At 35.9% G+C, this 22,356-nt stretch overlaps 1 protein-coding gene across 1 annotated transcript in view; it reads left to right on the top strand.

Moving 5' to 3' along the window:
* Nucleotides 1-22,356, top strand: part of LOC107299372 (F-actin-monooxygenase MICAL2-like) — a gene marked incomplete at its 3' end in the record, with an annotated part of 39,229 nt that overhangs the window by 14,330 nt on the left and 2,543 nt on the right. The window contains exon 2 of the mRNA XM_015828738.1: nucleotides 8,312-8,668. Coding sequence (XP_015684224.1) covers nucleotides 8,405-8,668 — 264 coding nt within the window. The remainder of the gene's footprint in view (nucleotides 1-8,311; nucleotides 8,669-22,356) is intronic.

The raw sequence follows: 22,356 nt of genomic DNA, 5'->3' as shown, positions 1-22,356 counted from the left end.
CTCCTGCCTGGGCAGGGGGTTGGACTCGATGACCTCCAAGGTCCCTTCCAATTTTATTATTATTATTATAAAAGGGGAGGATATTCTGACATTTCTCCAGCAAATGGAGGAATGTAGACTCCACGGATGGTCCCTGGGACCGGATGGGTCCTAGGGACCATCCGTGGATTCTACATTCCTCTTTGCTGAGAAAAGGCGTTCAGGTAAGACAACGCCCCTTCTCTTTTTCTCTCCATGTTGTCTCTTTTGAGAAATGCATAGGTTTTAGAGGTTTCTGTACAATATTAAATAATTTTCGCTATTTTGTGAAGCCTTTGTGGTGGCTTTCGTATATGCCAGTGAGTGCTGAGGAATTAAATGTTGACATTCCAAGCAACCAAGAAAAGATAGTTATTTTGCTTGATATATCATGTCAGCTTTAGAAGTAGCACTTTACTTTGTGGTTTTGTAACGTTTTGATGGATGAATGCTGAGCTCACAGATATAATGAAAAGAATATTTTCCTGTTTTTACAGATTCTTTCAGGCAGTATATAGCATGCAAGGTTTTGAAGCAAGAGAAGTAATACATTTATCAGAACAATAGATACTGATACAGGCATTAATTCTAGACAACTATGGTCTGAGTGTTAAAGAATTACTAGTGAACACAGTAGTATTTATCAGAGAATCATGAACACAGATTACTAGTTTAACATTCATATTAAAGTTTTCTTTTTCTGTTTTGCTGAAGAGAGCCTGTTATCAACCTCCACAGCAGACTGCCAGACCCTTCTCTCTAATCTCCATTCTTCACCCTCCTTTATCTAAATTCTGGGAGTCTGGATTCATCTATTTGAAATGAAAAAGTTCCACTCCGGGAGGTGTTCAAAGCTGCAGCCACCTACTCTTAAGTTTCTGTCCCTCACAATCTGATTGGATCAAAACAGAAAATGCCCCTTCCCCCAAAGGAATCAAATTTTAAATGAATGGCTTCAGCTTTTCCTTTTCAACCAGGGTTGCCAAGCTCAAGCAGTTTTGGAATATTTGGTGCTAGATTATTGGAAAAATGAGGTTTTTGTTTTAATAAAAGCAACAAAGTAAGGATTTCAGAACCCAGTGTAATTGTAATCAGCTAATAACGTTGACATTTGCATTCAAAACCTAGTACTCAGATCTGTAAATAGTCTGAGCTAACAAAATAACACAGAAACAGACAATGGAAGCAGATACTGTATATAACATCACTTCAACAGAATAGAATATTTTTTTTTACACAACTAAATTAAACGTTCCCTGCCAATGTTACTGGTTCCCATTCTTTCAAAGTTTTCTAGGCTTTTGGATTGACCTCTTAAGTCAAGTTGCTTCTTTAAATCTCTGCTTCCTGCAGGGCTCACAGCCAAATGTGTCTGAGAACAGAGAAACGTTTAACTTTCTCTCCCACTGAATTCTCACTGTCATTGGCAAGACAGGCTCTGTATTTCAGAATATTTCAAAGTCTCCCAGATAGCCAGTAGTATAATTAAGAGCCCCCTTAATCCACTTACAACAGCATATACAAATTTTCCATTTTTTTCCATTATAGTCAACTGTGTTTTTGGTCATGGAGAAAACATTATTGTATTCATTTAACTGGTTTCCAAAATTCTAGAAAAGTATTTTGGAACTTTTCAGCATCATGAATAGATATCCTTTTGGGAGAGGGTCATACTCAGAATTTTGAGACAATGTAATACCATAGTCATAAAACTCCCATTTAAGAGAAGACGGGGCTCTTGTTCCTTTGTTCCCCACCTTAAAAAAAATTGCCTGCCAGTGACTCCTGTTATTAATATGGTACAAGGTTATCGTCAAATGCATTCTACATGGTTCATTTATTTGTATCCTTCCTTTATTATTTTTATAAATAAGACAGTGCACATATCCAACAGACCTTCCTGCTCTTATTTTCCCCACCTCAAGAATCCTCTGAGGTGGGTTGGGCTGAGAGAGAGTGACTGGCCCAGGGTCCCACAGCTGGCTTTCATCTGAGCAATGTTCATGTAACATTAATTGATTAATAATTATATTAAGTAATTATAATCACGATTATATTTGTATTATAATTATATTAATTGTATTAACAAATGTATTATTTCATTGCTTTTAGTTATTTTTTGTTGGTGGTGTTCAAAGGCATTTTGCAAATATACAAATATATGGAGGATAGCATTTTGTTTTGCAGCAAGTGAGCTGCAAATGATTTTTAATGATTTTATTATTTAATGCTTTAATTAAAAAAGTCTTTAAAAAGTCAGATGGACAGGAAATCTGGTCAGCATTAAGAGAGTTATCTGGATTTCATGTTGCTTACCCCTATTAAGTTGTCATATTAACTAAAAGATTATATTTGAAAAAATATTTGTTTGTCATGTTTATATGCCATCCATCTCACAAAATGTGATAAATACTACATACTTACAGGTCCCTACTTCATTATTATTATTGAAAACAATACCTAATGACACAGTATAAATTATTTAAAGCATTGGACATTTCCTGTGTTTTCCATTTTGCATCATACATTCACTTATTTTAACGAGGAATAACAGGAAGTAATTTGTAATTAGCTTAATATTATTTCACATGACATGACAGGATTTTTTTCTTTTTTTAAGCTCATCTTGCCCTACATAATGTTTGATTTTTGGAGATGATGTTAGTATTTTTATAGTGACCCAAAAGATTAGGTTAACAGGTTATGAAATGGGAGAACTTAAATAAATTACACAGATTTTCACGGTTAGTCTATATGGTATTTACCAGATGACAGTATAATTTGTTGAAGTTATATTTACAACCTATTTATTTTAAGAAAGAACTTGCAATTCGTATTTCCATTTTAAAAGTTATGGTTGCTTTGAGTGCTTGGCAACAGTCTCACTTTTATGGCTGTTTGCAGTTTCCCACTGTTACCTGAACGTGATTTGTAATGTTTTTTTTTTTAATATGAATAGAATAGAGCTGGAAGGGACCTTGGAGGTCTTCTAGTCCAGCCCCCTGCTTAAGCAGGAGGACTTATACCATCTTAGACAAGTGACTGTCTAGCATCTTCTTAAAAATCTCCAGTGATGGAGCGTCAGTTTCCAGTTTATTTCGGTTTCTGGCAAAAAACAGTATTGGGGAAAATAGATACATTTAATGATTGCTGCAAAAAATGTCAGAAAAATCAGTTCTGGTCATGTGATGCCTTAACATACGACTGCAACAACTTATGACTGTAACTCTGGACTCAGTTATGGTTATAAGTTAAGGACTACCTGTATAAACTCTTTCCAACTGTCCTTGTTTGTCAAGGACACATGAAGACTGATCTTTTGATAATTAGTTTTTATTAATATATTCTAATGTATAATATGTCTTCATATCTATTATTGGGATTATAAATTAGGATCAGACATTCTTTATATCCTGCACAATATGAAGATTTTTTCTTCTATTTTATAAATCTTTTTATAAAAGAAAGAAAAATAATTGCTCATAAATGCAGTACCTACTTCTCTGTATAGGTTCACAGAGATGTTATCAGGAAGTTATTTATTTTGCATGAATGTGTTTTGAGTTTATTATAGGCCAGTGGTGGCGAACCTATGACACGGGTGCCAGAGGCGGCACTCAGAGCCCTCTCTGTGGGCACGTGCGCTGTCGCCCCAGTCCTAGGCCTTCAGCTGGGTTTTATAAAACCTTTTTACTTTAGGCCTCCGCCGCCGTGTACAAAAAAAAAAGGTTCAATCAATCAGTCAATTTCAACTTCTCGTGGAAAAAAAAAGATCTTGCAAAGTTGGAATTGATTGATTGAATTTTTTAGTCCCACCCAGTCTGCTGTTACCACCGCAGCCACGCCCACCCAATGGGCCACACCCACCCGGCACCCAACGATGCATAAGTGGGGTTTGGGTTGCAGTTTGGGCACTTGGTCTCTAAAAGGTTCGCCATCACTGTTATAGGCTACATCATTATTGTCAGCATACCTGTTTTTTAATCTCTAATAAGCTTGCTATTTTTACTTGCCTTTTATGAAATCATCTGGGAGTTGAAGCAGATTAAGAGTTTAATAAAACTGTTGATGTGAAAATAATCAATGATTAATATTTGCATTTGCACTGTTTAGTGTAATCAGAGTTGACTACATCATACCAATGAATGAAGTTGTTTGGAGAGAGAAATTGTTGTTTTATATTTGAAGTAGGTTACTTTGAACAGAAATATTCTGAGTCTAAAATGCATTCAGAAGAACAAAATATTTTTGAACTTGAAGTAGTATAATTCAAGGTCAGAATGTTTTGCACACCATTATCTCCCAACTTTTTAGTTCTAAAATAAGAGGGGGCCAAAAAGTGTATGTTGGTCTTTATGTGTATGTAAATATATAAATATAAATATAAAACACACATATGTACATTATTTTATCTTCTCTGAATATGTAGACAAGAACTGGGAAATATGAACTACAAACATGAGTTTCACCTAGAGATGGAAGAAAAAAGAGGGCCTGTCTTCTGTAAGATTGTACCAAACCTGTTTCTTAAATTCTTTAGCAAGATTGTGGCTGGCAAGACTTTGATAAGGTTCAAGTTATTCTTTAATCTTTCAGTATTGATTATAAACAATGAATATGAATAATTTGACAGTTTCCCTCTCCAGCTTCCAAAGATGATAGAGAGTGCAACCTCAAACATAATTGCTAGTTGAAAGGTTTTGAAAAAAGCTGAACTTAATTCAATAAAAGTGCTGGTAAGATTTCAGATTTGTTAAATTTATCTACCGTTTTTCCATCAGTTTATAGAAATGTACTTGTTAAGTGTACATGATTAACTACCTTATGATCAGAATGTTGGAAAAGTGTGTAACGTGATGTACCTATAAGCCATTCCATTTCTGAAAATGAGATGGTGAAAAAAATAGCCAAAGATGGCAATTTCTGAAACCTTTAGCACCTTTCAAGAATTTCATTTTCTTCTCCACACATCCATTACATTTTCTGTGAAGACTGCCGCACATCAAGCTCATTCTTCCCCGTGGCCTCTAAAAGAGTTGGACAGAAATTCTTATCCACAATGCTTAGGATAATGGGAGTTGTAGTTATTTCCATCTGAAAGGCTAGAGAGATTCATATAGCTAGGTGCACTCACATGGACTTCAGTTTATACTACTTTAAAAGAATCTGATGGTTCTGGTTTTGTATTTGGACTTAAGTTCATTAAGCAAAGCATTCTGTTTAATAGAATACAGGACCAAGTTTTTAAAATTAGATACAGCCTCTGTATCTGCTTAGAAGCAAGTCCTTCAGTGGGCTTCGGGGAGTATGTATAAATCTTCAGTTTAGTTGATTAGGTGGAGTGACTGTTGAGTACTGTGCATAAAGAAGTACTTGTAGTGTACTTTTTAAAAATGTGGTTTAGAGATTGATGTCTTAGTAAAAATTTAAACATACAATAAAAATAGTAATTCTAATATTAATTGACAGACATTACCTGCACTTTAGCAAATAAAATGAATCATTTTAACCAGTCAACATTTTTTTTAGTAATGTTGCAATTGGAGCCAAATACACTTCATATGTGAGCACTACTTGAAATTGATGGAAACCCTACGCTCACCTATACTACTGGTTTTATTCTGCTTGTAATTCAGACATTGTTCTCCTGATTGGATCTTTGTTAGTTAAATTTCTTAAAAGTTACTGCTTCTTAAGTGTATCAAAATATCCACTTTTATATAAGTAATTATATAACTCCTGCTATATAACTCCTGAAATATACTTGATGTGGAAGAAATATATATTACTGGATGGCTGTTTAAATTATTTTATCCTCTCAAGCATAGGAGCTATTATTAGTATGCCTTTTTAAAGAAATTATTTTTAACCAGCTTCTATTTTGCCCTTTAACATTCCAGCATAGAGACAGTGTACAGCTGTTTTAGAGTGAAGCTTAAAATCAATTATATGAAACTGCTACACTTCTTTAAACTATTTCCCATGTGAATTATGATGCTGGACAAAATTAGATAATTTGTAAAACAGTTACATATTTGTATCTTATAAACTTGAGGGGTCATTCTTAATTTTTTTTAAAAGTAAAGATTATTCTACTTTAAAAACTAAATTTAGATGGCTTTACTGTGCTTTTTGGATAAGATTTAAAGCAAAAGCAGGAAATAAAGTCACAGTACTTAGCATTTGAAATGTTAAAAACTGGAGCATCCATAGAGACTGATTTTTGAAGTACTGAATATCTTAAAAATGAATCATTGAAAATAATTATATCAAAGAATGGATTACTCTACATGAAGCCACATTGTAATAAAATATTTGATACTCAGAAAGACTGCTTAGCAGAATACTAGCAGTATACTATTCTAGGTGAATATAAACATTAATTTGCAATAGAAATATACAGAAGGAAGATACAACTGACAAAAAGAGAAATGTTTAAAGTACTGATGATGCCTACTTGCAATTCTTGGTTTATTCTATTATAAACAGTAATTCTAGAAGAAACGTAGCAGCCAATCTCTTTTAAGAAAGGATAACTTGAAGAAAAAGGAAACAGTTTCATCAATTTTTGTTTGTTTTTCTAATAATACAAACTCAAAATTATTTAAAAAAAACCCTCTTGATCCAGTCTTTCAAGCAGTCCAGCACCTATAAAGGACCTTCCTTCCTTCCTTCCTTCCTTCCTTCCTTCCTTCCTTCCTTCCTTCCTTCCTTTCTTCCTTCCTTCCTTTTCCTTCCACCCTTGTATACATACATACAAACAAAATCCTAAGAAATTTCATTTGTATTATCTTTTGCAATTGAATTATGCATTATTATGTTTCTCTGTTATAAAGAGCTTTTATCTTCCATGCATATTAAAACTCTTTTTACCTATCCAAAGTTTTTCATGCCTAAAACACTATACTGAATAGCAGCTTTTATGATGTTTTTGTTGCAATATAGGCATTATGAAACTTGTGCATTGAATGTTGTAATAAGAACGGCCTTTGTGCTGATATCTTTAAGAAAATACATAGACTATAAAAAGTTTCTAATGAGAATCAAGTGTGCCTTGCCTTTATTTAAATAATATTCCCAAAGTTGCTGAATTGTAACTGACCTGAATTCATTTCATAGAACCAGTGGAAGAGATAAATTGTGGGAAAGAGATTTGCAATTGCTATTAAGAAAGTCTGCAAAGTTTGATATCTTTATATTTTCTAGGAATATGTATTTTGGGAGGTCTGGAAGTTAGTGTAGCATTTTGTGTATAGGAAAGAAGTTTAGAACTGATGTTCATGAGCAAACGGTAGAAAGGAAAAAGTTAGCCAGCCCATTCCCTCACTATTCTTCCTTTTTATTTTACAGTATCAAACATAAGCAGTCAGTGACTAGTTTGCATTCCAAGAAACGGCTAATAAATTAAAAATGTAATAAAGCCCATAGATTGCATTTGCATATTTGATGAACTGCTGAGAATACAAGTTAATGATTTAAAGATCACTATATTTACAAACCTGTAAGGTATAACACGTTATTTTATTTCTTAAAAAAATTAAAAACCACATCAAAGAACACAGTAGCAAAAAATAAACCCCAAAGCTTGAAACTTTGCAGAAGGTTACTGACGCATACATGAAAGCGCCATCCATTCTCTAAACCAGGGGTAGTCAACCTTGGCTCTTTTATGACTCGTGGACTTCAACTCCCAGAATTCCTGAGCCAGCCATGCTGGCTCAGGAATTCTGGGAGTTGAAGTCCACGAGTCATAAAAGAGCCAAGGTTGACTACCCCTGGTCTAAACATTGTCACTTCCAAGGTGAGGTTATCCTCTTCCAGAAAGACCTTAAAATGTTTTTATTTTTCAGCAAGCCTGGAAATCCTCTGGTTATAAGAAGCCTACATGTGGCTGTATTATGTGTAATATTCTCCTACTTCTGGTCTTCTTTAATTGTTTTTAATGGCATTTGCAGTGGGTTTTTAATAGTAGGTTTTATTGTATGCTACCCAGAGTCACTTCGTGTGAGATGTACGGTATATAAATATAATAAGTATTTATACAAATTTATATAAACTGTATCAATCTGATAAATAAATGTGTTAGAATCACGTAACAAATCAGAAGCATAAATGTATCAGAAAAAACATAACATATAACTTCTGCAGTTGTAGCAGTTTTATTTAAAATGCTACTTTTCTTTCCTGATATCTTCCCTTCGAGTTCTACAAAGTATTCTATGTTGTGTGTTGTAAAGATTTAGAATTTTGTCCTGATTTACACTAATGATTTTTTTTTTCTGTCTCTTTGTAGATGTTACATCTCGGGACAAGCTGACAGTATCTCTCAGATGAACGCCTGCTTAAAAGTATGCCATTTGTACCTGCTATTCAGTCTTCTTGAAACATGGGTGAAAAAGGCAATGATAAGTACAACCAAGCTAACCAAATATTTGAAAGTTTTGTTCAAGCCTCAACATGCAAAGGTTCGATTCAGGCTTTTAATATTCTCACTCGCCATCTTGAATTAGACCCTTTGGACAACAGGAACTTTTATGCCAAACTTAAATCAAAAGTGACCAGCTGGAAGGCCAAAGCTTTGTGGAATAAGCTAGATAAGAAGGCAAGCCATAAGGACTACAAACGTGGAAAATCTTGTACAAATGCAAAGGTAAGGTGAATTTGGTATTTCATTTTGAATCTGATCCTGCTTGAATAAATCAGATGACACTCTGCTTTTATAGAAGATATTTTGGGATGCTTCTTTCGGTTTAATAACAATTCTGGACAAACGTCCTCTTATGGACAAAAGTACTTTGCTGTTCATACATACTATATCATGAGGCTAATGTAGATCTTCTTTTAGTATTGGAAAGTTGGGCATGATATATGCTTGTAAATTTTCAGTTACTTTAATCTCTACTGTAAATATAACCACAAAATCTTAATAAATTCACATGCTAATTTTAAAATATTAAAATATATGTACTTGCCTCATGTATTTGAGGAAGACTATTGTCATATTTAATTTTATTGCATTCAAAGTCAAGAATGCAAAGAGTGCTGGGAGCGCTTAATTAATACGAAGCAGTTTTTAGTTTCCATTGTCAGCTTTATAAGAACCTGTAAGTGAATGATCACTACCTAAGTGGAAGGGAAACACCTTGTTGAAAAATTGAATCCATTTGTATTGGATTAACTCAGAGGTCTTCAAACTTGGCCCTTTTATGTGTGCCTGACTGAAGAATTCTGGGAGTTGAAGTCCACAAGTCATAAAAGGGCCAAGTTTGAAGACCCTTGGATTAGTTTAAAATCCTGTGAACCAGATATATTAATACAAATAGTCCTCAGTTAATGACAATAACTAGGACTGGCAACTCTGTTGCTAAACAAAGCAGTTGTGAAGCAGAATGTTACATGACCACATCAGCTTACGATGGAAGTTTCAGTTGCAGTTGTTAAGTGAATCCTGCACAGATTTTTAGCTCAATGTCACAAGATCACCATATGGGACCTCCTGCCACCTTCCCCATTGACTTTGCTTGTTGGGAGCAGGCAACGAAGGTCACAGATGGCGATAATGTGACTTGCAGGATGCTGTGACTGTCATAATTGTGAGCCAGTTGCCAAGTGCTTGATCGTGATCATGTGACTATGGAGATGCTGTGACAGCCTCAGCTTCGAGGACTGGCCATAAGTTTCCTCTTGCAGCAGTATCCTACTTGTGAAATAAATAATTAACTGAGGACTACCTGTAGCATTGATGTGAACAGGATAATTTGACTTGCATGTTGAATAAATGGAATATGACTTTATATGTGCAACTTAAGTACTTAGTATTCTTCTGTAATTAGGAATTTTTAAAAATGTGTTTTCTATTCCCAGGATAGAAAAGAAAGGGCAATACCAAATTCTATTATTAACAATGGCTTTTTGTCATTTTTAAAAATTGGAATATTCCACAGAAACTAAAACAAACATGACATTTTAATAAAGAACAGTATCAATTAATAAATTTCAGTTACTTCAAAATGATCCAAAATTGTTTTATATGCTATCAGAGTAACCAGACTGTATGTATGGAAACGCTTAATCTGAGGAATGCAATGAAAACACTGACTGGATTGCCAGCCAAATTTAACTATCAAGCAAGCATTCTTTACTGATGATTCATTGTTTCCTGTCAAAAAATATCTATGATATAAATATGAGTGATGGGAAGTGCAGAAACAAGAACAACTCCCAAGTGAGGCAGTACTGGTATTAAGATACTAAATATACTGGGTTTAGCACCTTAGAAGATTAAATTACATGACAGTATATAAATCAGTTGTGGAAGTAAAATCTTCCATACAATTAGCGACAACAAATATACTTGGAACAAAGTATGATTCTCATGTTGAGCATTAATGGTCATAGAATTAAACTCTGTGAACGGTCTAGAACAGTGTTGGTGAAGCTATGGCACTCAGAGACTTCTCTGTGGGCATGTGCGCCGTCGCCCCAGCCCCGCCTCCCACCGCAGCCCCCTCCTCACTAGCAGCCCCCTGGAAGAGAGTTGCCCCCGAGCATGGACCAGCGCAGCCAAGGACATGGTAGTTGGGCAGCGGGGACAAGACTTCGCCCTCGCGCCCCATCGTGCAGAGTTGATGCTGTGGGGTGCGGGCAGAGGGCGTTGCTGCCATGGCGCTGCTGGGCTGTCTGGGCAATCTGTGGCGGGCCGTGGAGGCAGTGAATGGCCCTGCGGGTGGGCCGGGTGGGGGTGGAGCGGGCAGGATGGGGGCGGAGTGGGGAGGCAGGACAGGGCGGGGACGGTTTGGGGGCACTCGGTCTCTAAAAAGTTCGCCATCACTGGTCTAGAATGTTTTGCTAAATGTTAGAAAATCATGTTGAAATTCTTGCATAGTCATAAATATCACAGCAGTCTTGCATCTTACTGTCTGTATTATTTCTGATTATCTATCTATCTATCTATCTATCTATCTATCTATCTATCTATCTATCTATCTATCTATCAAATAGTTTTAAAATGTATACATTGCATTATTTATAATGGGGTATGCATGTATAAAATACATAAAATAAAAATAAAATGTAATGGTTAAGGCATTAGGTTACAAACTGGGAGAGTTCTAGTCTCACCTTAGGCACAAACTTGGGCCAGTCACTTTCAAAAGTGGCAATGGCAAACCACTTTTGAAAACCTCACCAAGAAAAGTGCAGGGATTTGTCCAGGTAGTCTTTAAGAATCAGATAGATGATTGAATGGAAGTAAATACATACATACAGTAGTGAAAAATAATAAACAAAAATATCTGAAACAAAAACCAGAGGAAAAGCAATAGATTTATAAGAAATAATTAGTGACCTTCAGTTTTAAATAAACATATATTTTCAGATGTTGGATATAGCAATATTAGAATAGACAACATTTTAATGGTTGAGGGAGAACTTTGACAGATAAATCTCTGCCTTCCTATTTCTACTTTAGCCTCTGATCTAATAGGGATGCCTGTATAAAATCAATTTTGAATACCTGAGGAACACAAAAAAATTTGAAATTCCTGGGGAACACAAAAAATCTTAACCACATTTTTCATATTGATTAAATTGGAATCATTGTGTATTTTCTAATGTTTCTTCTTTGTATTTCTGCACATTTTTACTGAACTTGATTGGTAATCACAATTGGAAAATGGGCTATTGGGTAGAATAATCACTTGTACTTCTGAAAAAGCTGAAATTAGTCTATTAAATACTGTGCAAAAAGGCCTGCAGAGCACCTTAGATAGGATTGATTTTTTTTTATGACCAAACCTCCTTCAATAATTCATAATCTTGACAGTAAAAATCATTGTGCAATGTTGGCTCTTATATACTGTTGAGGAGTGTGTGTGTCAAACTAAACATTACTTCATTGCCATTGCTAGTAAGTCAACTGTGCATTATTTTCTTATTCAGAAGGGAGGGATTCAACTGGATCTGAACTCTAACATGGAAGCGAGTGATTTACTACCTGCCTTAATATAGTTGTGATCTATAACACACACACAACACACAACACACAACACACACACAAACAACACACCATTTTCCTGCTAGTGGGGTACCTGATAATCTGATATCAGTAGAAGCAGTGAATGTTTTTTCAATGGGGCTGATATTTACAGAGAAGGTTGGGCAGGCTGTTCTTGCTCTTTAAAAATTCATGTGAATGGAACACCTACAAGCTATCTGACATAATCCTAATCACTTTCCCAATCAGTGCTTCAGAAGCAGACAGACTGGCTATAGTCTATTTGTTTTTGCTTGGTAATGTCTGGAATACAAACTGCCTTTTTTTTAATGCAGTTCCACAATAAAATACATAAATACTTCACCATGCCCTTTTTGTAGTTCCAGCTAGCTGAATCAAGGTACAGGTACATGAACGCTGTCTATGGCAACTGTGCTCCTTGTTAGTTTAAAGTTCAACTTTATTGTTTCTTAGCCAAGGCTTGAAATGATTGATAGATTTTTCAGGAAATATGAAGCTAGTTAATATTTAAAAATATTAATTAGTATACATCATAATGGAGGGGAAAAAATCCATTCAAGCTTCACTAAGCTAACACTATCTTGATACTAAAACAACATAAAGTATTCTGAAAATAACAGTAGCAATTGTTATCATATGTATTATAACAATTTCACCCCACCCCCATTTTCCATCAGTATGAATGTAGTTACATTTGGAACTTTTAAAAAACACATTTGATATCAGTGTGTATTGGGCTTTTTATTTGGCTTTTTAATATATTTTCCCTTGTTTTATATATTCTCCTTCCTCCTTTTAAGAAATGTAGTACAGAGAGCAATAAAGTTATTGTTGTAGATCGTGTTTCAAATAAATATTTCTTGAACAGCACACACTCTTCCCCTCTCCTCTCCAATTTTAATGCAAATGTAATGACTTTTGGCATTGAGGAGCTTCTAAAGCAAATGGGGCTTGGAAGAAAAATCTAAAGTAACGAAATACCATATCTTCTCCCCTATAGCTCCCTATATGGTCTTAGACTCAAATACTGAGGGTTCATGGGGGACTGTCAGAGGCAATTTGGGATGTTTTATCAGAAGAAAATGTTACACCAATAACTACCATGTTATAAATTATGCTAATATGAGTTCCATATTTAACTTCATCTTTCAAATCCTGGATATTATTTTCGTGGAGAATTTAGTATAAGTCATTACAAGAAAGGACGAACCATTTGTGTGAAGTGCAAAAAGAAAACAAATTTTGAATGGACTCCTGCATTAAAATTCTATAGAGCTGTAATTATGGTCAAGGTTTTGGAATGGAATTGGATAATTCGATTATTTTTTATGTCTAACAGGAGCTACTAGTTTTATTTAGCTCCTGACAGGATTAAACAGGAATTGCAAAAGGTTGATGTAAAAGGTTGATGTGAAATTGAGTAAATAAGCCGCCCTGAGTCCGAAAGGAGAAGGGCGGGATATAAATGCAATTAATAAATAAATAAAGTAATACATACCGTACAGCACTTTGCATTGTACTCAGAAGCTCCTCTGAAAGTGTGATTTCTGCATATATTTTCAGAACAACTTTTACCATTTCTAACAGTGAAAAAAATTTTTTTTTTAAAAAAAGCATCTATCAGAGCTGTTTGAAATGAGTATTTCTTGTATCTGAGGACTAGTGTACTGTAAAACAATATTCACTTATTACCAGGGATTCGTGGCAATTCAAAACCTATTTTTGGGGTTATTTCTTAGAATATGCATTTAGAGCGAGGAGGGGGGGGTGTCTGCTATTCCTGGCAACTGCCTGGAAAAGTCCCTGGAGTTTTCTTTTGCCATTGCCTCCTTCCTAAGGCTGAGAGAGGGTGACTGGCCCAAGGTATCCAGGTTTTGTTTTTTTTTTTACCTTAGATGAAACTAGAACTCACTGTCTTCTGATTGCTAGCCTGTTGCCTTCACCACTGCACCAAACTAGCTCTCTAAGGACTGCAAGTACTCTGTAAATTAAACAAGCAGAATTCAGCATCGCTGAGAAATTGTGGAAACTTTGCAACTTGCTTTGAATAAGATGCTTAGATTCAGCTAATAAAACCAGAGCCAAGAAACTCATTTAAAGCCAAAGGGCTGCTATCATCTCAATAAAAAAACAATTCTGGGACTCCCTCTGGTTATTTATGCTTATTTAGCATTACCTGTTTTATTTCAAACCACAAGAACCGCAGATGATTCCTGTACTGTGCAAGCACACGCTGTCCTGAAAAACAACGGCAATTATTACCAGATGACAACAAGCACAATCTCTCAATAAAAATAAAATAATGTAAGTAGGGAATAAGTATGCAATTTTATCACAAGAATTAACTGTGAAGACAAGAAATTATATGGCCTCCTAGAGCTATTGGAGCAGTGTGCAGTGATAGCAGAATGGATAAGATAAATTGGACAATGGAGACAATGGGATCATAGGAATCAGTTTTTAGACAACATGGAAATAATCTGACCTGCATTTTTTATTTCAAGATCCTTTAAAATGATCAAATGATTTTGTGAGAAGTATAAATGGAAGAATCCTAAGATTGTTCGATAGGAGATGTATTTGGTGAGTTTCCAAAATTCCAATTTATAGTCACCTTAGAAGAAACGGGACTTGTTGAGAGTTGCTGACTTTACTAAATCCAATCCTTTAGGGCAGAACTGTTCAAAATGTTTTAACACCTTATTTTAACAGCATTAAATAGAAACGTTGTTAAGTCATTTGGACAAAAATGCTTGAAGGAAGATAAAAGTTTTACCATTTACATTATTTGCAAAATGATTTAGTTTACATGTGTTCATGTTTTTTTAAAAAAGAAAATCATAGGAAGTAATTCTTGTTCAAGCACTGGTGATGAAAGGAAACATAGACAATATTTGACTTCAGGAATATCTTGCTTGAAGAGATTAATTTTGGTTTAATGCCAACAGAATGAACTTGGTACAGATACTTTTTAAGAATATTGCTTATAGTCTTCCAATAGTGCAGTTGGAAGGGGTATTTAGCTATAGTTTTGACAGTTTAAGAGAGCTTTGCAGAATGAATGGAATTATTTATTTTAGAAAGGTATTGATACTGATTTTTTTTTAATGGACACTGTGCTAGAACATGCATGGGAAGCACAGTATTCCTAGGAAATGATGAAGGCAGGCCAGATGGTTAAATGAGATATTTGTGGGTAATGTCATAGTGAAGTTATAGGAAACTTAAGACTATGAGTAGATGATGTGGGTCTTGATGAGTCATTGTGGGGAAGCTGTTCCAGACTATGAGAAAGGTATGATTAAAACCCAGTGATGAACAGTGAGAGGCGATCAGTTCTTACACTACTAGCAAGAGTCAGAGTAATAAAAATGGGAGATGATGTGTGTGTGTTCAGGAGAAAACAAGGAATATAATTTTTCTATTTTTAAAGTTACACCTAGTTTGTTGACTGCATTACATGCTTCCATCTAACATTAGTAACATTTAAATCAGCAGTACAACCCAGAATTAAGTTGAGGGTGAATTTTAAAAATCAGTTTAGTAATCCTTATATGAAACAGAAAAGTATTGATCTACACAGCCTCAAAAGTATAAAATAAATTAGCATAAAGATTCTAATTAATATGAAGGATGAGATTTTTCTGAGGCCTAAATGCTATGAGATTTTTCTGGGGTCTAAATGCTATTCAAAGTGGATAGAAAAGGGGAAATAAAAGCAGACAGGATAGGACAAGATAGTATAGGAACCTGTTTGATGCTACAGAAAAAAGATAAATTAGCATTGCAAGTTCAGTAAGCCTCAGGCTAATCTTCAAAGACATACCTGCTTTCCAGCCATGATGTCTGCAGCCATTTCTTCACTGGAAATCTGCATCTTTTCAACAGTATCTTCTATTCTCAGTGAACATAAACTGAAATGAAGATGAAAGTTATTTATTCAGTCAATGACCAGCAACATTTGAAATGGAAGGTGATTTCCCACCCAGTTCGCTTGATAATTGGTTTCTTAATTATCTTTCAATACAGTATGCGAAGGTTCCAGTTCAAAATTATAAATTCATATCCACTTGATTACCCAAAGAGCTGGTACATGTAGATAGTACTACATTAAATGGACAGGAGCTAAGCTGTCTTAATGCAGGACAGGCTGTTAATATTCCTCTGAAGTTTGGAGAATAATGTGAAAAGGAATGAGAAAGAAGATGAATCAAATATGTTGTTGTTGTTGTTGTTGTTAATTGCGAAATTGTGTCCGACCCATCGCGACCCCATGGACAACGTTCCTCCAGGTCTTCCTGTCCTCTACCATCTTCTGGAGTCCATTTAAGTTCACGCCTACTGCTTCAGTGACTCCATCCAGCCACCTCATTCTCTGTCGTCCCCTTCTTCTATTGCCCTCGATCTTTCTCAGCATAAGGCCCTACTCCAGTGAGTCCTTCCTTCTCATTAGGTGGCCAAAGTATTTGAGTTTCAACTTCAGGAGCTGGCCCTCTAAAGAGCAGTCGGGGTTGATCTTTTCTAGGACTGACCGGTTTGAACGCCTTGCAGTCCAAGGGACGCGCAGGAGTCTTCTCCAGCACCATAGTTCAAAGCCCTCAATTCTTTGTCGCTCAGCCTTTCTTATGGTCCAACTTTCACATCCATACATTGCAACTGGGAAAACCATGGCCTTGACTATACACACTTTTGTTGGCAGGGTGATGTCTCTGCTTTTTAGTATGCTGTCTAGATTTGCCATAGCTTTCCTCCCCAGGAGCAAGCGTCTTTTAATTTCTTGGCTGCAGTCCCCATCTGAGGTGATCTTGGAGTCCAGGAAAATAAAATCTGTCACTACCTCCATTTCTTCCCCATCTATTTGCCAGGAATTGAGAGGGCTGGATGCCATGATTTTGGTTTTCTTAATATTGAGTTTCAAGCCAACTTTTGCACTCTCCTTCTTCACCCGCATCAAGAGGCTCTTTAGTTCCTCTTCACTTTCTGCCATTAGAGTGGTATCATCTGCATATCTTAGGTTGTTGATATTTCTCCCGGCAATCTTAATTCCAACTTTTGATTCATCTAGCCCTGCTTTTCTCATGATGTGCTCTGCATATAAGTTAAATAGGCAGGGTGACAGTATACAGCCTTGCAGGACTCCTTTCCCAATTTTGAACCAATCAGTGGTTCCGTGTCCAGTTCTCACTGTTGCTTCTTGACCCACATATAGATTTCTCAAGAGACAAATAAGATGGTCTGGTTCTCCCATCTCTTTAAGAACTTGCCACAATTTGTTGTGATCCACACAATCAAAGGCTTTAGCATAGTCAATGAAGCAGAAGTAGATGTTTTTCTGGAACTCCCTAGCTTTCTCCATGATCTCTAGTTCCTCTGCCTCTTCGAAATCCTGCCTGTACTTCTGGTATTCTCGATCCACATACTGCTGGAGTCTAGCTTGTAAGATTTTAAGCATAACTTTACTAGCATGTGAAATGAGTGCAATGGTGCGATAGTTTGAACATATGCATTTAAGAAGTGCATGTGGGGATAAGTGCCTAAGTGGGATGCCTGTTCTGCTTTGGGTTTAGTTGCTTCTCCCTTTGCTAGCACATGGCCTTTAATATGCTTCTCTGGACTCAGTATGGCTGTTATATATGAAAAAGTTAGGAAATAAAATGTTAAAAATATAACTAATGTGCATATCTGATAAAATCCAAATGCAGTTAGTAGCAAAAAATCTAATGAAATGAGACTTGGGAGTGCTACAGTATAATGGGTGGAAAGGTGGAAAGCAAAGAGGTTGGGAAAGAACTGTCTTGTAAACAAGGTGCAGATGCAACCAATTGGCCATGTTGAGAAACCTTAAAATACATTACAAAAGAGCAAGAAAATGATTCTTCAGATTCAAACCTCGGGACATGCAGGCAACTAGAATTTAGCCTGCCGGAAGCTGCTTTTCATATTAATGAAAGTTCTTATATCTGAAGCAAGGATCTTATCTATTCAAGTCAAATGTTTGGCTTCTAGTGAGAGAAATCAATTCTACTGAAGGATTATTGCAGGTGCTCAAGGCAACCTTGTGACAAGTTCAGGAAGAATGAGGTAGATTGGCAGTCACAAAGGTGAAAGGAAAATAAAACTTGCAGATTTTTACATCTAAATCAAAATACCCCAAAAGGAACAGAAAACAGATTTAATCCAAACCACAAAGAATAAAAAGTTGTCACTAATTATGGGCAGGGGGATGGGGGGAGCTAACTATAGCATTGAATAAAAGAGGAACCCAAAAAAAAAGTCAGAGAATTTAAGCTGGGTCAAAGAACCAAAGGCAGAAAGTCACAGCGCTATATCAGTGAACCAGCAATAGAATGGGTGTGTGTTATCCTAAGGACAGATCAAAGTCCGAGCAAGCAAGCAAACTGTCATGCTCATCAGAAAATAGATTGTAATTGAAAGTCTCTAAGACAGGGGTCTTCAAACTCGACCCTTTTATGACTTGTGGACTTCAACTCCCAGAATTCCTCAGCCAGCTGGCTGAGGAATTCTGGGAGTTGAAGTCCACAAGTCATGAAAGGGCCGAGTTTGAAGACCCCTGCTCTAAGACAAGGAATTTTCACTACCCCATCTTCACTCATTTGACAATGCAGAGGACTGGGAAAATAAATTATAGCAATCACTTTTGCAGTGCTTTATGGTGAGGACATTCACCATAATTAATTTTGACCTTTGGATTCCTTTATTGAAATAGAATCATGATTATGTATGTAGCAATAGGATTCATGTATTAAATTCTGCTGAAGCCTCAAGTGATGTTGCCTTTTGTTGATTTTAAAGCAACCAAGCATAGGTCAATATATGAGGGAAGGGAGGGGGGAAAGGGTAGATTTTGCTTAGGATCAGAATTTATTTTACAGAAATGCCATAGAAACAAAATATTTGGCCAAACAATAGTTAAAATAGCTACAGTTTAGAAAAGATATATTAATGTTGCTGTTATTAACATTTATTTAAAATATATAATGGATCAAGTTTGTTAAATTAGAATGTTTAACTTTTTAATGTAACAGGAAGCAAAACAGCTCTTTTATGAATATAAAATGACATTCAGAATTACTTAAAGGGAATGTTAATTCCCTGTGAGCAACATTTATAACCATGCTTAATAAAACTCTTAAACTAGTTTGTCACTCTGATAAGTGGCATAGAATATCTGGTAGGGCTTAACTTAAACATATTTGACAAGGATTTTATTTTTAGATTTAAAACTTTGGTCTTAAAAAGGACCAAATTCTACATTAAACAAAAACTGTGGGGCATAGCTATAATCCTAGGTATAGTTCCTATTAAACTTAGGAGTACTGAATTCTGAGTGCGGCTTTCTTAACAGCTTTTAATAAAAAATTCACACAATTTTGCTTAATTCACTTGCCAAACCAAATACGATTTACTTAGTCCAGAGTCCCGGCAGATGACTTTGTTCCTATCTCAAAAATAACTTGGAGGTATGTTTCCCTATGCACTAATATGAACAAAGGAGCTTTTACCTTGAGGATATTGGCATCTACAGTATTGCTTTATAACAATCCTCAGGAGTGAGATAAATTTATCTGATAACATCTGCTATATAAGTTGGAACAAATTGGTGCTTACTTGAAGTATTTCCTTAGATGAAAATATAAGGCATCAAATCTGTATGATACCAGATGCATACTGCATAAAGCAATTATGCTTCATATACCTGACTTTGGAGTGTTGGAGGTGGATTCTGACCTGCAAAACAACTTTTTGCCTGGGAGCATGAATGAAGCACCTCTCTTCAAATCCTTAAAACAGTTGCATCTTTTTCTAGGTTATTTTAGATTAGCAGGTGCTATCAGTTGTCCCTGTATGTGCACAATCTCTTTGGTTTGCTTTCTTTTCAGCAAAATTATTATTGTATATTATGCTGGCTAAAAGATTAGAGTAGAAGTAGGGCCTTAACATGTCTGAAATTGTAATAAACTTTGAATTGGAGTGGAAACTAGACTTTTAGGTACACTAGAAATATATATGCAATGATTTTCTTTTTATCAGAAATGAAGTTTGTCTATAGAAAGTATAATCAGCTGACACTTTATATAGAATTCTTCATACAATATCACTCAAAAAACCTTTTGGATGAAAGAGAGGTGGAAGTGGTTCCTTAATGCTAACCAAGGTCGAAATATTATCCATTTAAGTATCCAAAAGTAAGGTTCTAAATTTAGGCAAAACACCCCTAATGCACAGGTATAGTATAGGTGGTACCTTGCTCAATTGTAGTACTGTGTACTGTGTACTGTAGTAACTGTGTACTGTAGTACACAGTTACTACTGTGAGAGGGATCTTGGAGTCCTAGTGGACAATCACTTAAATATGAACCAGCAGTGTGCTGCAGCTGCCAAAAAAAGCCAACACAGTGCTGGGCTGCATTAACAGAGGGATAGAAGTGTTAATACCACTTTATAATGCCTTGGTAAGGCCACACTTGGAATACTGCATCCAGTTTTGGTCACCACGATGTAAAAAAGATGTTGAGACTCTAGAAAGATAAGACAGATAAGATAGAAAAATATGGGTTAGACAGCATCACCACCAGATGGATTTGTAGTTGGCTGACCGGCCGTACTCAGCATGTGGTCCTCAATGGAACCACATCTACATGGAGGGAAGTGTGTAGTGGGGTGCCCCAGGGTTCTGTTCTGGGCCCAGTGCTCTTCAACATCTTCATCAACAACTTGGACAAGGGGATAGATGGGGAACTCATCAAATTTGCAGACGATAAAAAGCTGGCAGGAATAGCCAACACTCCAGAAGATAGGCTTAAGACACAGGAGGATCTGGACAGACTTGAATACTGGGCGCTATCTAACAAAATGAAATTCAGTGGTGAAAAAAGTAAGGTTCTACATTTAGGCAAGAAAAACCAAATGTACAGGTATAGTATAGGTGGTACCTTGGTCAATAGTAGTAACTGTGAGAGGGATCTTGGAGTCCTAGTGGACAATCACTTAAATATGAGCCAGTAGTGTGCTGCAGCTGCCAAAAAAGCCAACACAGTGCTAGGTTGTATTAACAGAGGGGTAGAAGTGTTAATACCACTTTACAATGCCTTGGTAAGATCACACCTGGAATACTGCATCCAGTTTTGATCACCATGATGTAAAAAAAGATGTTGAGACTCTAGAAAGAGTACAGAGAAGAACAACAAAGATGATTTCACTAATAATAATAATAATAATAATAATAATAATAATAATAATAATAATAATAATAATAATAATAATAACAACAACAACAACAACAACAACTTAAACATGAGCCAGCAGTGTGCTGCAGCTGCCAAAAAAGCCAACACAGTGCTAGGCTGCATTAACAGAGGGATAGAATCAAGATCACGTGAAGTATTAATACCACTTTACAACGCCTTGGTAAGGCCACACTTGGAATACTGCATCCAGTTTTGGTCACCATGATGTAAAGAAAATGTTGAGACTCTAGAAAGAGTACAGAGAAGAACAACAAAGATGATTAGGGGATGGGAGGCTTAAACGTATAAGGAACGGTTGCTGGAATTGGGTATGTCTAGTTTAATGAAGAGAAGGACGAGGGATGACATGATAGCAGTTTTCCAATATCTGAGGGGCTGCCACAAAGAAGAGGGAGTCAAGCTATTCTCCAAAGCACCTGAAGGCAGAACAAGAAGCAATGGATAGAAACTAATCAAAAAGAGAAACAACCTAGAACTAAGGAGAAATTTCCTGACAGAACAATTAATCCAGAAGTTGTGAATGCTCCAACACTGGACGTTTTTAAGAAAAGACTGGACAGCCATTTGTCTGAAATGGTATAGGGTTTCCTGCCTGAGCAGGGGGCTGGACTATCATCATCATCATTATTATCATTATTATCCAGAGCAAATTCTGTCTGTCAACTCTTGTTTCACACTCTGAATTTTTTGCTGCAAATCAACCAAGGGAAAACATCAGAGGAAACTTGATAACAGCCTTAAAGTTATTTGGCCTTTAAAAATCCAATCAGACTTTAGTTCTAAGAAGATAGAAATGAGGCACATCCAGAAAATCTAAGATATATTGTACAACCCTTTTGTACAATGTAAATAATATGTCAGTGGCTTTGTTATCCTATTTCAATTGGTTATGTTTAGGATTCAAAATTGCTAGACCTCTTAGAACTCTTGCAGTTAGGAACGAAGATGCAGAATTCCCAAGTACAACATTTTTGTACTTGGGAGATAAATAAATAAAGTAAATAAAATGTAGAAGATAGCTTTTGAAATAATTCTCTCCTTTAGATTCCAATT

Source organism: Protobothrops mucrosquamatus, unplaced genomic scaffold (genome assembly GCF_001527695.2).
Source record: "Protobothrops mucrosquamatus isolate PMUCROS unplaced genomic scaffold, P.Mucros_1.0 scaffold4839, whole genome shotgun sequence".
Taxonomy (NCBI): Eukaryota; Metazoa; Chordata; class Lepidosauria; order Squamata; family Viperidae; genus Protobothrops; species Protobothrops mucrosquamatus.
The sequence above is the reverse complement of the archived record's forward strand: the minus strand, read 5'-3'. Positions and strand labels throughout refer to the sequence as shown.